The sequence below is a fragment of the Strongylocentrotus purpuratus genome, unplaced genomic scaffold (assembly GCF_000002235.5).
Source record: "Strongylocentrotus purpuratus isolate Spur 01 unplaced genomic scaffold, Spur_5.0 spur5_scaffold_21, whole genome shotgun sequence".
NCBI classification, from domain to species: Eukaryota; Metazoa; Echinodermata; class Echinoidea; order Camarodonta; family Strongylocentrotidae; genus Strongylocentrotus; species Strongylocentrotus purpuratus.
The window spans coordinates 26,358,222-26,374,762 of NW_022145607.1; the positions used below are offsets into that span (position 1 = coordinate 26,358,222).

Genomic DNA, 16,541 nt, shown 5'->3' on the forward strand with positions numbered 1-16,541 from the left:
CAAACTAAGAGAAGAAGATAAATCGAAATCAATGTACAATTTGCTTGCTGAACATGCTACAGATTTGCATTTTTCAGCCCTCTCCATGTGCAGACTTTGGAATTACGTCGTCCAGGAGGAGTGGTTGTGACTTTTTACCAGATAATTCTTCTTTCCTTCTCTTGCTCTCTTCTTTCGTTTTCTCGTAGTTCTGCCAATAGGGACTTTTAGATTTGCGTGGACTGATACCTGTGACGTCCATTCAAGGCAGTGCATTAAAAGGACGTCGATCGTAGCAATCCACGTTCTCGTTCGGCAAATCTAAAAGTCCCTAATATCCCTTCTATCATCTAAAACGAAAGACAATTGACTATTGTGGTGTATGTAATTTCACTTTTCTTTCCCCTTTCTATATGTTTACGGTTGCAGTTCCGAGTTTGGGCAAGAGAAGATGTGATTGACCAGGCATATTTCGCGCTTGATATTGGAGTCAGGCTTTTCAACATTCTAGAAGATTTCAGCGGCTTCGATTATCCATTGCCCAAATTAGGTATGTAAATATGGTGCATGATTCGACATAACCGAAAGAGCTCCCCTGTAGACTATCACAATATGTTCAAATAGGAAAATGATATACCTGATCAAACAAACATTGTGTATGGGTCACTGTAGGTAGATCAGTTTAGATCTCACACCTCTTACTTCTGTCTAGAGTCAAAAGAGGACTAATTTACCTTGAGGCAACTATCAGATTCTTTGAACGGTAGAAATGTTCTCTACTTTTCTGCTTTCCGATGAATAGAATGTTTTCTTTCACATCCCTCTGGATTCAGCTAGGTAAACCCTTTATTTTCTCAAGAACTTAATCTTCCTTCCAATTACATTATATTTAAATATATTCTCAAATGTTTCTTATTTTTAGTTTACACGATCAAAAGTTTCCCCGTGTAATTTATAGAACAGTTTGCTTTCCCGGTGATGGTGCATGGTGATCATATATTAAAAAAATATATATATATATATACAAAATTTAATGATCGACAATTCGAACTCAAAGTATCTTTTTTGAGTCTGTTACTAAGCCTATTAAGCAGTAGTAGTATTAGCAGTAGTAATAGTAGTAGTAGTAGTAGTAGTAGCAGTAGTAGTAGTATAGTAGTAGCCGCTGTAATAGCAGCATCAACGGTGGAAATTATTGGATAACTTGTACAGCACAAGGCTAATCTTCCACACGGTCCAATACATGTATATCTCTAATTCCTCAGTGGAAACTATGGGTTTTTCTTTCAGATATGATAGCCCTGCCACAGCTTGCGGTTGCCGGCATGGAGAACTGGGGTCTCGTGACATACCGAGAAGAGTACATGCTCTACGACGAAAGAGAGACACCAACAGAAACCCTTCAGGAGAACACTTTCATAATCGCCCATGAACTCGGTCATCAGGTAGGATGCATGAGCTCTGCTAATTTCTTGAACTCTCGTGGTGGGGAAACGATCTGGACCTTATGTAATCCGTGAGGAAAACTGACGTTGATCGGCAGATAACGTGATGTTTGTTTTTTTGTTTGATTAGTTTTATTTCTGCGTTCAAATAACAAATACAAGGTTATACATTTTTACATAAGTATTACATACATAGCATATCATGTCTAATAATATTATACAATAACCATAATACAAAGCATACACACAAGTATAAAAGATATTTGTATATATTTTTCATTGAACTAAAGAGATACATTTCAGAACATAGGAGACCGCCTTCGTGAGCGGTTAGGCTGGAAATGGATGGATGTGTAGACGTAAAGACTAAAAGTTGATTATTGAAACTCTTTTGCGAGCCGCAAATATAAACCAGTAAACAAACCAAGAGTAATTCATGATCTCGATATATAGGAAGTGAATTTCAGTACGGAGTCTCTGTTATTAATATTTCGTACCGATTCCGGTTACGTAGAATGCTAATCGATGTTTCATACCATGTTCAAAAATTAAAAATTTCACGCACAGAAAAGCTATGCATCCCCTGTGCTAGGCAGCAGCTAGTAAAACTGTGGCTACATGATAATTATGAAGAAGCCATGTAGTGATCGATAAATCTAATGATGTATTGATTGGCATTTCCTCTACAGTGGTTTATCTGTGGTGTGTTTTTGTGTGTGGTAGTTGTGTTTTGTAAATCCCACCGGAATGAGCAGTGTTACACAGGGTAAAATTGGTAGGAAATCGGTGTGAAATTTGTTTAAACACGCATCAGGACAAATAACCCCCTAAGCAATCATCCCCGGAAAATTATTTCCCGGAAAACTATCCACCCCCCCCCCCTACCCCGAGGACAATAACCCCCCAGAAAATTGTACCCCGAGTACCATTACCGCCCCGGAAAACTACCCTCGAGGACAATTACCTCCTCCCTCCCCGAGGACAATTCCCCCACCCCTGAAAATACTCCATAGGACATTACCCACCCCCCCCCCCCGCCCCACAGGACAACAAAGGACCACCACACCCGAGGACAATTACCCCCCCCCCCCCCCCCTCGCTTTTCGTAAAAGGGGAAGTCCAGCCTGATAAAGGTTGGTGTAAAAAAAAAAAGTTTTGTCGAGGGGTAATTATCCACGGGGGGGGGGGATATCTCCGGGGGCTAATTTTTTCCGGGGTATATTGTACTTCGGTGTAGTTTTCCGGTGGGGTATTAAAGTAAGGGGGTGATTGCCCAGGGGGTAATTGGCCTAGAACAGTTTAAACACCAGTAACACAGTGTTTGAGACACGGGCTTATTTCCTACAGGGAAATAGATAGCATCAGAGGTTGCCTAAAGAGGTCATCCCTTCCCCTCCTTCCCCTCCTTCCCCTCTCCATTTAAAGTAACATTTTAACAGCAAAGCTGGGGGGCTGGAGGAATATTGCAAATTCATTCTCCTGTGGTGTTTTTGAGGGGGGCGTTCTTACCATTTTTGACAATACTAGATCTGTCCGTAACTCGTATGATAATTGATTGATCCGCTGATTTTGTCTCGAATTGCTGATTTAGTTTTATTTAAAATGTAAGTATTTTTAATTTTAAAAAGCCCACAATAAGTAGGGCCTATTCAATACACACATAGAACACATTTTCTATCAAAAAACATTTCAGGGTTCCTTAGGCAGTCACATTTATGACGCTGCCTAATCTTTCAGGGTTTTCTTTTTTAATACTGAACAACAATCGAACGTCTGAGAACGAGCAGCTGGTATATGGACTTTTTCAGAACTGTCGTTATCATATAGCCTATCAAATTTGGGAGGTGCGATGGCTCAGTAGTAGAATAGTGGTGTCGTAACCGGAAGGTCCCGGATGCGTAACCAAGTCGATGCGCTAGTTAACTTTTTCAAGGCATTAATCCTCATTGACCGAGTCCCTGAAAGATAGCTTAAAGCCGTCGGTCCCCTGGTTGCTTACTTACGAGCGTACGCATGCTTTCTTAGCAGTCAGGTAAAACAAGCAAACAAAAAATTGTCTATAAGAGATAATGAACATGTAGAAAGTAGTATTTTTAAAGCCCCATCGCACAAGTTTGGCCAGGAGGGATCAGACCTCCCTGCATGGTCACTGACAGGTAGTTATCTCATCAAATAAGCTCTCAATAAACAGAAGAAAAAGAGGATCATGGGGGACCAATGGTCACCGATTAGGCATTGTTTGTTATTATAGAGGGCGCAAGTAGCTATAAGTAGTGCAGTGGGGCTTTAAGTAAATATTCCTTCTTTTTTGTGTGGTACTTTTGACAGTGGTATAGCAACCTGGTAACGCAGGTGTACTGGGACGAGCTCTGGCTGAAGGAATGCTTCGCTACAGTCATGGGAAAGATTGCCCTCGAACACCTCTTCCCAGACTGGGCCATGGTAAGTTGGGAAATTTCCCTTTTCTTCCAATTTTTTATTAATACCTAACCATTAACGTTTCCCTGGATCGTGTTAACCCTTTGCCTGTCAATACGGCTTGAATCCTCATGGAATATGTGCAAAATCACCATTGGTGTAATAACTCATTGGAACATCAAGGAAAATGTCCATAAAGTTCTAATTTTTCATTTGATTTTGATAAAACTTCCGTTAAAGAAGTCTGTACAAATTTCAGAATAGAGTATTTAGCATAAAATATCGTTTCAAAGTTTCAAAACAAGACCTTGCTTACATTAGTTTTTATCACCTGACGAAGTGTTGCAGATAGCGCACGAAACGTCGTGATCTTTTAGATTCCTTATTGACCACATTGCGAGACAAACGAATTTCACTAGCGATATTATTTCCGATACTACATCCGCAATGAGTAATATATTTAGCATTAAGAATACTATTGCCTATTAAAGTGGATTAAACTTTAAATAATTAAAAACACGGTCATGTCGTTTTTTTATTTAACAAAAATCAAAATCTGTTTATAAATAAACAATCCTCTTTGTATCATGTTCGTAAAGTGGGATGAGCAGTTCGTGGTAAAGGAATTACAGATGGTGATGAAGCTGGATTCCTTAGTGACGTCACACCCTATCCAGCAGCCGGTCACCAGGGTGGGTGACATCATGGACAACTTTGACATGATCAGTTACCAGAAGGTATGTGTACAAAGCAATGTTGTAGTCGAGTCCAGAACGTCCACGGCCAAGACTGCGTCCAAGACACTACCTCTTAAGACTGAATCCGAATTCAAGTAAAAGAAAATGGTTCTAGGACATCTACCCCCCCCCCCGGACATGTACCCCCAGATAACCACCCCCAGTCAACTCCCCCTTAGGACAACTACCCCTAGGGCAACCACCCTCTAGGACAATTACCACCCGGGACAACTATCCTAGGGGGCAGTTGGCCGGGTGGTAGTTGTCCGGGGGTAATTGTCTGGGGTAGTTGTCTGGGGGTAGTTGTCCGGGGGTAGTTGTCCTAGGGGGTAGTTTCCTGGGGTAGTTGTCCGGAGGTAGTCGTCTTAGAGGGTAGTTGTCCTAGGGGTGGTTATCCAGGGGTTGAATGTCCAGGGGTAGGTGTCTGGATACGAAAAAAATACCTCTTAAGTCTGAGTCTGACTCCAAGTCAATACCTTCAAAGTCTGAGTCTGAGTCCAGACTGTACCCGAATCCCTTTCGCCACCTTATAATCTAATTGTCTGACTTTGGTCCAAGTTGACATCTTACATTCAAACTCGATAGCTAAGTACCGAATCATCAGCTACAATCAATCAATCATCACAGAATCAGTATATCACAGTCATGAAGAGACAGTTACCCACTATGATATATTAAAAAGACAGATACTCAACAAGGAAAACATCATCGTGTGGAAGACTACAATGTTCTTAAACGTAGAATTATTACGAAATAATCTATATTTTCATTTCAGAGCCCTGCTATTCTCCGTATGCTTGAACACAGCATTAGATACGAAACCTTTAAGGAGGGCTTAGAGGTAAGTTGAACTACCCTTTTACTCTTTTTAAATCTCATTATTTCACCAGTACCTATATCAGTTTATGGGTAGTAGTAAATTTGAAACTACTTTTCGAAAGCGTTTGACTGCATTCATGGTTGTCAATCCGTTGCAAGCTAGAACGAGAAGAGGATAAACTGACAAAATATGAAACAATAAAGCATTCAAATTTAATTTTCCTCACATCCCATAGTTGAAATATTGATAATTGTTTTTAATCGTTGAATATAAGAAGAAAAACCCTGACCTCGTTTGTTTTAAGTTAAAAGGGTTATTTCAAAGTGAAATTCGACGGCTTTAAATTAGCTACGGATCTAATAAATCTAATGGTATCATTTATTCCTTCCCTTCTCGTTATTATGATCATGAATTAAAACTTTTCCGTCTTAACTTCTAGGTATTTCTTCGCAACAAACAGTATGGCAACGCAGATGCATGGGATATTTGGCGAGCGATTACATCGGTAAGTATTAATGTCCTGTGGATCCCCCTTCCTTTTATCCACATACAGCCTGATAAAAAGTTTGCAAATACACAGGCTCTGAGAAGAAGTGAGCCGTATCAACGACAATTGAAAAGATATTATCACTAAAATCAATGTCTGTAGGAAAGTTAAGAATTATTAACGTAATATATTTAAGATCTTGTCTCTGCTTTATTGACAATAGCAGATAATTCAAAACTTTTCAAGAAAAGATAGAATAAAGGTTGAAGGAGAAGTGAGAGAGTGAGAGAATGAAAGAAAGAGAAAGTCTGCTCGACATCCATTTCGTCTTTATAAAGCCGTCAAATTTAAACATTCGCAGGGCAATCGGTAAGGGAATTTTACTAATGCATTTTATAAGGTCCCTAGTTGTTGCAGGCAAAGATCTGTGCGATAGATACTCGAAAGTCAATTCAGCGAATATTGGCAATTCCAACTCAATCCCGAAATGAATGTATAAAGGAGGAAATTTAGGCATAAATACGCAACTGTATAAACTAACGATAAAACGTAACAATATTTGACAACGGCGTAGCTTACAGGGGGCTACGTGGAAATACAGAGAGGGGAAAGATATCATAAAAAGATAATTGCACTTCTTTCCGCATCATCCGACTCGACAGTTTGTTCTTTGCATGTCATTCATCCAACAAAAAACATGTACATGATTTTAAGACCTTTACCAAACCTCCTCCAAATACCGTAGAAAGGAAGGTTTTAATACGGGGTTCCCTCTGTCCTTAGAATGGTATAAATAGGGGTGTTTTACATTTCGACCCTTCATTTATTTTTATTTTCTTGGTAATATTAAGGGGTAGGTTTAATTTAGAGAACTTGGAGCAGTCACGTGTTTAGGACCTAAGAGTGATTCGAAAGGCGTAAGTTAATCACTTAAGGGGAAGAAGTTGGATTCCAAATTCTTTAACGATAAACAAAAATGGTGGCACCATTCTTTGAGGCAACGCATCCACACGAAATCACTTTTAAAAAATAGCTCCCAGCATTATGGGATCTTTTCAGTGAGTGCGCAGTACTCAATCAAGCACCGATGACAGCCAAGCATGGGTTACACCAGCCCTTCTACAAAGAGTGAATATATCACGATAGAAGCTTAAAAAACCTTATACGGTAACGCTTAAAATGTACCTTCGTCATTATCCAGGTGACTCAGGCTCACGGACAGTACCGGGACATCAGCGATCTGATGGCCCCATGGTTAGGTCAGATGGGCTATCCCGTAGTGACGGTGTCACGTGACTGTGGGCAGGACATGGTATGTCTTCATCAGGAGCACTTCCTGTTGGACAAGGGCAAGGCGGAAGTGGATGAATCCCAGTACAAGTAAGGCAGTTCTTATGAATGGTTATTTAGTCCAAACGTGTACTCAACAAAAACTGCTATCAAGTGTTTCATTATGTTTAAGTTGTACCTATACTATACAATAGCGAAAGACCCTACATAATCTCGGCTTTTTTAAAAGTTGTATACTTGTAGTATGTTTAGTTAACAGCAGTAGTTATTATTACTTACAATGAAACTTTCCACACGTAGTTGTTTTCGCCAATAATAGACATAAAATAGTCGTTCTATTTAAGCATACGGGCACAAACTTCCCGGGGGTAGGGACTGGAGTCTTTTGTCCGAACATCATTTTTGTTTGTCCGTGTCTGTTTCTATTTCAGTTTCTAAAAAAGCGTATAGATTGACTCTCTCTTGTGATGCAAATGGAATATCATTATCAAAATGTACTAGGCAAGCTATCAAACTACATTTATTATTTCGGCAATGGAAAAGTTTGACGGAGGATATGAATGGGTCATAAATTAAATCCTACCAAACCTTTGAACTTTGCTTACGATGTTGATGATATCTACATAAAATCGAGTGAGGTAACAATAAAATAGATACCTCATGTAACTTATGTTTTGTTTTTATAGATATATTTGGCCTATTCCAGTGACGTTTTCATCTGCTGCGAGTAATGATATCGTTTCACCATACACGTACTGGCTAAACACTAGATCAGGTTGGTATTTCATTCCGGTTATCCCACTCCTGGCACCGTATTTAAATCAAATAGAGTTTCGAATGATATCCCTTCTTTTTGACATGAACAGTGTGAAAGTGGTTTTTGTTTGAGTTGTCGATTCTATTAGTTTGTTGATAGAGTATTGCTAAGTGCTCTAGCTGATAAAACAAAGTACAACAACATAATGATAATGTTTAGATAATCACATAGCTTCCTCTTGATTTGTATTATGCTTAACTTGATTATGAGGACATGATGCAATTTTTAAAATTATTTAAACTTTAATCCTCTTCTTTATTTATGACACATTCTTTTTGTTGGAGATGAAACGATTAACACCATTTCTATGTTGGTTGTACCCTACTCACTGTAGGCCAAGTATCTGTTGTTCTGTAGTAAGCTTTAAATGTCTAGCAATAGAAATGTCGAGAAAATAGAAAGTTCATTAGCTGATATTTCACCTCAACTTGATATGTAAACACTTGAAAAAGCTTGTTGCCATATCCCTGTTTCGCTACAGAACATGATGGGATGCGACAATTGTTCTAGAGACATCTGATTAAAAGTCAACTGTTGAATCTTCTAACAGTACAATTACCTCTTAACATTGTCCTTACCATTATTCAAGGAGCATTTGCAATCCCAAATGTCCAAAACGACCAGTGGATACTGGTGAATGTCAACAGGACCGGTTTCTATCGGACCAATTACAACACCCACAACTGGCGCCTTCTATCCCGACAACTTATGGAAGATCACACGGTAAGTGATTTTAAACGTTTATTTGTATCCTATTTCCAAGTCCTAGTAGGTCCTATGTCTCTGTTAGTGTTAGGAGTGAAAGTTAATCTGGGGGAACAGTATTATTTCACTATCGTTCATTCTCATTTAGTGATTATATAGAAATTATAGCAGTTAACCATCATTCCACAAGAGAAAAAATATAGATCTTTAACAATAACATTTTCAAACTTTGGGAAAGGTCTCTTTCAACTAAAATAGTATTTTGGCATTTTCTTTTGAAGTATCTATTCAAGAAAAAAAGCAGGAAAGTTGATACCATGGTAAGGATCCGATATTTCCTATTTGTCCTAATCTTCTCCCCGTTATAGATCATCTCACCTGCCAGTCGCGCCGCACTGATTGACGACGTGTTCAGTTTCGCCACCGAAGGCCGTCTCAACCTCTCCGTCGCTCTCGACCTCACCAGATACCTGGAGCACGAGACTGACTACGTCCCTTGGAAAGGTGCAATAGTCACATTCGAGTACATTGATCGCATGCTGAGAACGACACCCGTGTACGGTATCTTCAAGGTTTGTTTTCATTTTCGTACCTTCTTGATGATGAAAGCTGAAGAGAGCTAGCTGGCCAATGCCCGAGTATAGATCTCTTCTTCTTCTGTCTTGATTTTAATTTTAATTTCTAGTTCCTTGATTTCACACTGATAGTTTGATCAGTTTCTTTTTTAACAAAAATATAAAGAGCACAATGCTACTAGATCTACTGCCTTTTATGATTCGTTTTGTATTATTATTATTATTTTTTTTTAAATTTAAAGCTAAGGAAAAACTTGCTTTCACCAAATAGGCTGTTTTTAAGTCAAGAACAACAACGACAGCAAGGGCTTATACGTACAAAACTTACCATACCCTCTCTGGAATGTCCACTGGGACATAAAAAATGTTCAGGTAGATCTCAAAGCAACCAGTAACCAAAGAGAGCGGTGTAATTCGGAATGTCACATTCCTTAAAAATTAATCGACATGTTCATATCTTCATTAGATGAAATTTTGAAATGAATTTCCATCTTGCGGCCTCGAATGTTAAAACTAATGTGTCATTATTTTTAGTTTATAAAATATATATCAATGAGCTCTGAAAAATTTCGATCTACTTCACGTTTGAAGTGCCAGGTCAAAATCAGGATGAATGTAGTTATGAAAGAGGTCAATAGCACCGTTGGTTATATTGCTAGAAAGGCCAGAAGTAAAACAAACAAAACAATTTTTACATTTGTATTGTTTATTTACAGGAGTACATTCTGCATCAGGCTAGAACTGTATATGAATACGTGGGATGGAACAACACTGGGCCGCATCAAGAAAAGTAAGTAAATTATAAAAACAGGTCTGAACGTAATGAATTGACTAAAACCAGTGAGTTTGAAAGGTAAAACTTCTGTGATACCATTATATTACGTGACAAAAAATAATTATGTTTGCTTCAAGGTAAAAGGGAATTAATTTCGTTGGTTTTGGAAGTTGACTGCGGGAAATAAGTCTCTGGAGGAAAACTGTTTAATGGTATGTTCAATTTTAGAGTGATGAGATTTGTTTTAATTATAATGAGTGTACAGTCATAAAGAGGGAAGTGAATCGACCAATGAAGACGGAATCAATTGATCGAAAGAAATGACTTCAAAGATATTGATGTATCAGAAATATGTGTATCAATTCAAAATAACTTTCAAATTTTGAAGATTATTTCCATAAGATAATAACATTTTGCTTATTATTATTTGTATTTTTACATATATATCTTCTAAACAGGTTATTACGTGTGGTGATTCTCCAACAAATGTGTGCATATGGACACGAAAGCTGCATTGCAAAAACCAAAGAATTGTTTCAAAACTTTTCAAACGGCCACGCGTAAGTAATACCAATATTAAAATTAAACTTTTTATAAGCAGTGCCAATCAATGTCAGAAAAAGAAACGGCATAATACTAAGATCCTTTCAACTTTGCAATTGCAAAAGATTCTCTTCACCTGCGATGAAGAAATTCAATCCTTCTTTTGAACTCTCTCAACATTTCATTCTTCCGCCCTCAATCCATCACCACCACAATCTCCACCCTATACATCATGGAGGCACGTGTCAGTTGTGCCCTTTAACCTCATCTGTGATAGCTTTCGTTAAAATAAACAACAAAATCCTGTACCCCCATATTGTGCTTTTTTCTTCTCTCTTTCAGTTTTAAACCCCTAAAAACCATCTAACATATGAAATCCTTTCTCTTCTTACCAGATATGTATTGAGTAAATTAGCGCCTCACCCCTCCACCTTTGAAATAAATCCTTAATCCACCCCTGTATACATGTATACATTTCCCCCTTTTAGGATTCCACCAGATTACCGGAGCTTCGCCTACAGCACACGGGTAGCCTCTGGGGGAGCAGACGTATGGGAATCGACCTGGGATTCCTACAAGCAAAGCTCACCAGGCGAAGCGAAACACTGGTTGGCGGCGCTCACGGCCACAGGGGAACCATGGTTGATCAACAGGTGGGTTCTACCACGTACGCTCGGGCCATAATTCCTCCACTATCAATATCCGACAGGAAATATGCTAAAGCTACAGTCCCATATACGTCCCGGACCGTCCCGGACCATCCCGGACCCCATCCGGGGTGATCCGGGATTCGGTCCGTGTTGACACCGTGTTGGCACCGGGGTGGTCCTGGATGGTCCTGGATGGTCCTGGATGGTCCTGGGCGGTCCGGGAGTCGACCCCGGATGTTTTTGACGGTCAAAAACTGCCGGGGTGGTCCGGGACGGTCCGGGACAATAGTTTGATCCGGGGTGATCCGTGTAGCCACCGTGCTGGGTCCGGGGTCATCCGTAGTGGCGCCGGGGCGGTCCGTGTTGATCCGTGGCAGTCCGGGAGTGAGTTATTGACCGCCCAGGACCATCCAGGACCATCCAGGACCACCCAGGACCATCCAGGACCACCCCGGTGCCAACACGGTGTCAACACGGACCGAATCCCGGATCACCCCGGATGGGGTCCGGGATGGTCCGGGACGGTCCGGGACATATATGGGACTGTAGCTTAAAAGCATCACACTTTTTTTGAACAAAACATCCCGGACCATCCCGGATCACCCCAGACCATGGTCCGGGATGGTCCGGAGTGGTCCGTGCTCGTCCGTGCTGGTCCGGCTTTATATGGGACTGGGGCTTAACAGAATCCCCAACTTTACCCCTGAACCAAACACTATGCCTTACTCAAAAGCCAATGCCAATCCTGACAATAAACCTTTATCTTATCTTTGATGAATTAATGTGTTTCCATTTACTGTACCACTTCTATCTGACCCACATAAATCATTTCAATCTGACCCACATTTTCCAATTCATTTTCTACACAGAAGCATTTTAATGAGACAGGTTCTGTGATTGGCTTTTTGGCTAGTGAATATTCATGACATGAGCGGGGTCATCTTTTCGTCGCGCGAAAAATACATAAATTGTAACGTCCACTCTTTACCAATCCTATGAATTATTAAAGAATGTCTTTTAATGCCATATTATTGACTGTTATTCACCCAGGCTTTTATCCCGTACTCTTGATCCTGAGCAACTTTCTCTGACAGATACGGTTAGCGTATTCCAGTATGTGTCAGGGAACCCCATTGGAGGATACTTGGCATGGAACTTCTTCAGGGACCAATGGGATTTGTTGAAAGATAGGTATGGACGATCTTTAGAAACTTTTATGTGGGCCTACATTCTTGCCCAGAAGAATTATTTTCGACAGTCGTTTAATGAGAATGAAATAAACTCTCCTCTTGTGACTAGATGTGTGATGATGAAAACGGTGATTGTATTATGATTATGATGAAGATGATGATGAAGATGGCAATGATGAAGATAGTGATGATGGTGATGATGGTGAGGATGGTGGTAATAATGGTAAAGATAGTGCTGATGATGACGATGAGTTTGCTGATGATAATTGTGTGATGATGTTGTTGATGATGATAATGATAATGTTCAAATGATGTTGAAGATGAGAAGTGCGATGTTGATGACGCTGATGATGTTGATGATGGTGATTGGAATTATGATGCTGATGATTCTGATGGTGGTGAAGATGATGATTGATGATGCGAATGACGTTGATAACAGAGGAATCATGACGATATAGATGATGACTGTTAATTGTGAGGATGATGATGATTGTGATGATGACAATATCGTTGCTGACGATGATTATGGGGATGATGCTGATGATAGACCATATGATGATTATCATGATGCTCATCTTTATCACTGTTGCATTTTAATTAATCAATAACATGTAATGGATTTCAGGTTCTTATAAATACTAAAAGGGGAAGTAATTAATCTAACCAACACCTTCTATCAATTGTGATATCAAGTGATAGAAACAGACATTGGAAAGGTAAATGTAGCTAAAATAATAAAGTTGTATGCCCCAGATAAAATTAGGATAAGATTTAAGTTTACTACCAGAAACATTTGTATTAATTTGACATTTATAATTTCTTCCTATGTCATCTAGATATGGATCTGGTTTGTTTCTAATGGGCGACATTATTACAGCTGTGACTGAATGGTTTAATACCCAATACCAACTTGAAGAGGTGAGAATTGTATTTAAAGAATAATGTGGTTCCTTGTTTCATTTCACAGTGGAAGTTTATTTATGAGTACAAAGAGCATAACAAGCGAAGAATAAAAGAAAGGATTTGATATGCTGAAAAGTCAAAGAAATGTAGATATTAATCACATTAATATTGCAAGTATTCTTCATGAAGGTTTAAATACGTGTATTTTCATTTTAGTCTTGAATATATACAGTCAAACCTGTCTATTAAGACCACCCAAGGGAAACAGAAAAAGTGGCTACTGTAGACAGTGGCCTTTCTAAACAGGTTCTACAACACATTTCTTTCTGAAGGGAGAAAAATACATGGCCACTATAGATAGGTGGCCTTTATACAGAGATGGCCACTAAGACAGGTTTGACAGTATGTATCTATTGCTAATTAGATACAAAGGTACAGGTATGAGGTAAAGGTATGAGGAAAAGAGATATATTGAAATCCAACAGTTCCTCATAAAGGAGCTCTCTCATTACTACATCTTATCATCAGCCCCTACTTCACTTTCAACCTCATCTTAGTTAAGAATGTTAGAATTTAGTTTGTAAAAAATGTGAAAATCTGTAATCTGCAAAACCAATTTTGCTAGCACTTTATCGCTACGCAGATTCGTATATCGACACGTCTTGTATAACAATATTTTCAAATTTTGTCCAATAACCATCTATTTGGAATCAATTATAAATCCATGTAACTTTTCACTCAAACTATTCCATTTTCTGTAGTTGTTTTTTCCATCGTTAATACTTTATTTCTTTTCTGGAATCTTTCCTAGCTGGAGACATTTATTTCGAGCAAAAAAGAGGACCTGGATAACTTATCTGGCGTCAGCAACTTCCTACAAGCCGTTGACAACACAAAGGCCAATATCCGTTGGATGGAAAATAACTACGGGCAGCTGGAAGTATGGCTAGAGTATTGGAAAACACAGAAGTCTTGAACAACGATGCACAGCATTATTCTACTTGTAGGATATTTTGAGTGATGCAATTTAGGACGCGACTAAAGGAAGTTTTAAATGGTTTTCAAAGCCACTGGATGTAGCAATGCTTCTATTGTTGACTTTGGTTGGTGTTCAGAAGAAATCAGGAAATTACTTGAAAGTTGAAAGTGAAGGAAAAGTCAGAAGGGTTGCAAAACTTTCAGAAACAGACAATTAAAAACCAGGAACATAAAAGAGGCATGAAGACTAAAGCATGATGACTAAGGCATGGTTGAATTGAGACATTTCTTGGTGGAAATGCTCATTTTGAATCGAACTGAATGCCTCAAGAAAACTGGTATTTCAAAGGCCGAAGACAAAGGGACATTCAATTGGTTAATCCGGTAAACAGGAAGAGTCCAGCGAATGATTGCTTGACATCTTTGAAAATGCTGAACTTATGCATGCAAGAAGAATGAGAAATGTGTACTTTGTATATAACTAAATGCATAGAAATTTTAAAGTTATGTGTATTATCCCTCTGTAAATGAGGTGCAGGAAGCATTATTATCAAAGGGACCTGGAAACTAGCAAGGGCATTTTTTTTTCTTTTGCTCAACAAAATGTTTTGAAAACAGATTGTTACTGTAAGTTGAGTGAAGATCTCCCATGTGTAGTTGTCTTTTGGCTTCTGTTTTTTTTTGTATAAACATAACACCCATGAGGCTAGGTTATCAAGCACAGCCTTAGGGTGGCAATTCATTCAATCCTCGACAAAACTCATCTACAGGTTCCTGTATATAACATTTGTACATGTATGTTTGCATAGAGGCCTCTAGCATCAAGATTCGAAAGTTGCTTTTAATAGAGAGCTATGAACGATATTTGACTTCATGATTTCATCAGTGAATGTTCAAGGTCATCACCATGGGAAGAGACAGAGAGGGGGAGAAGTGGATAAGCAAGTGGATGAGCAAGATGATGATGAAGATAATTAACAAGGAAAACATGAAGAAACTGATCAAGCTACAAGTGGAGAAAGACAAAGAAAGAGGAGAGGCTTTGAGAACTTACAAAAACAAATGGAAGTTGAAATCTGCTACATAACAAACACTGTACGAGGATAATAGATACCCTACACTGTACAGAACGAGGAAAAAAACTGTGTTAGAGAGAAAATATAATGTACTTCCTCGGTAATTGTATAGTTGTCCAGTTGAGAAAAAAATGAAAGGAATTAGAAGCAAGCCTTCATTAGGAATACTAAAATATACATGTACATGTATATTGTTTCAAGTTATGTGAAAGAGTATTCAATAAATGATACTCTCGTTAATGGAAAAGGCAAGAATGCAGTGATCATTTTAAAGCCTCAGAGTTTCTGCAAGTAAACACAAGCCTACAGTAACTATTGGAGGATCAAGATATCTAGAAGAAGAGGTACGAGTGTACATACATGTAAGTGAACATTGTATCCATTAACCATGTGAATATATAGATATTGTGTGATGTATATGTACAGATTGATTATGATATTGAATTGTTTGAGGTAGTCCTATTTTTGAAAGAATTTTGTATTTTCATAATTTGATCTAATTATTCTTGTATCTCTATGTTAGATATTTATGGAAATATTTATTGAGTATCTTGTGAGTTGGTGAGCCCTTTTGATGTTTACTCTTTATTTCAAACAGTGACAATTGTATATATACAGGGTTGTATATGAAACTGATTTGTAATGGAAATAATATTGCTACGAAATCTTGTTTTATTGGGATTAACACTGCTAATAAGAGACAAAAACAACTTCAAGAATATAACATACAGCAAAAATCATCTTTAGATTGTAATTAGAGATTTTTAATACTAAAATTGTCAACAAAGTAAGGCAGTATTGGCTCAGTTTTGAAATACAATTTTCAATTCCTTATTGGTAGGTGTAACTATAAACAAGAAAGAATTAAAGTGGATCCATTGCTATCATATGAAACTGAACAATTGATTATCAACTACTATGAAGAACTACTTCTCTCTCAGCATAAAATTTGTGCTAATATTTCTGAATTAATGAAAGTATTTTGTGACGATTATTCACTGAAACCATCAACCACCTAATGTTTGATGGCAGGTTAATCAGTCTTTAAAATACAAGGACACATGACTGGAATAGCAATTGTTAATTAAGACACCATGGAACTCGCAAATAAAATAAAATGTTATGATAAATCAAAGAGCGAATGGGATCCCTG

At 38.4% G+C, this 16,541-nt stretch overlaps 2 protein-coding genes across 2 annotated transcripts in view; both read left to right on the plus strand.

The window, feature by feature from the left end:
* Window positions 1-7,270, plus strand: part of LOC115918914 (aminopeptidase N-like) — a 31,667-nt gene extending 24,397 nt beyond the window's left edge. Inside the window, exons 3-9 of the mRNA XM_030994281.1 lie at window positions 409-529; window positions 1,270-1,424; window positions 3,753-3,866; window positions 4,442-4,579; window positions 5,355-5,420; window positions 5,839-5,904; window positions 7,088-7,270. Of these exons, the coding sequence (XP_030850141.1) occupies window positions 409-529; window positions 1,270-1,424; window positions 3,753-3,866; window positions 4,442-4,579; window positions 5,355-5,420; window positions 5,839-5,904; window positions 7,088-7,270 (843 nt within the window). The remainder of the gene's footprint in view (window positions 1-408; window positions 530-1,269; window positions 1,425-3,752; window positions 3,867-4,441; window positions 4,580-5,354; window positions 5,421-5,838; window positions 5,905-7,087) is intronic.
* Window positions 7,271-8,701: 1,431 nt separating this feature from the next.
* LOC115927926 (thyrotropin-releasing hormone-degrading ectoenzyme-like) lies at window positions 8,702-15,461 on the plus strand. The gene is made up of 7 exons (XM_030994282.1): window positions 8,702-8,716; window positions 9,067-9,270; window positions 9,990-10,063; window positions 11,080-11,244; window positions 12,292-12,432; window positions 13,268-13,349; window positions 14,146-15,461. Exons 1-7 carry the CDS (start codon window positions 8,702-8,704, stop codon window positions 14,308-14,310), a joined length of 846 nt encoding a protein of 281 aa, XP_030850142.1. The 3' UTR covers window positions 14,311-15,461.
* Window positions 15,462-16,541: the final 1,080 nt, after the last annotated feature.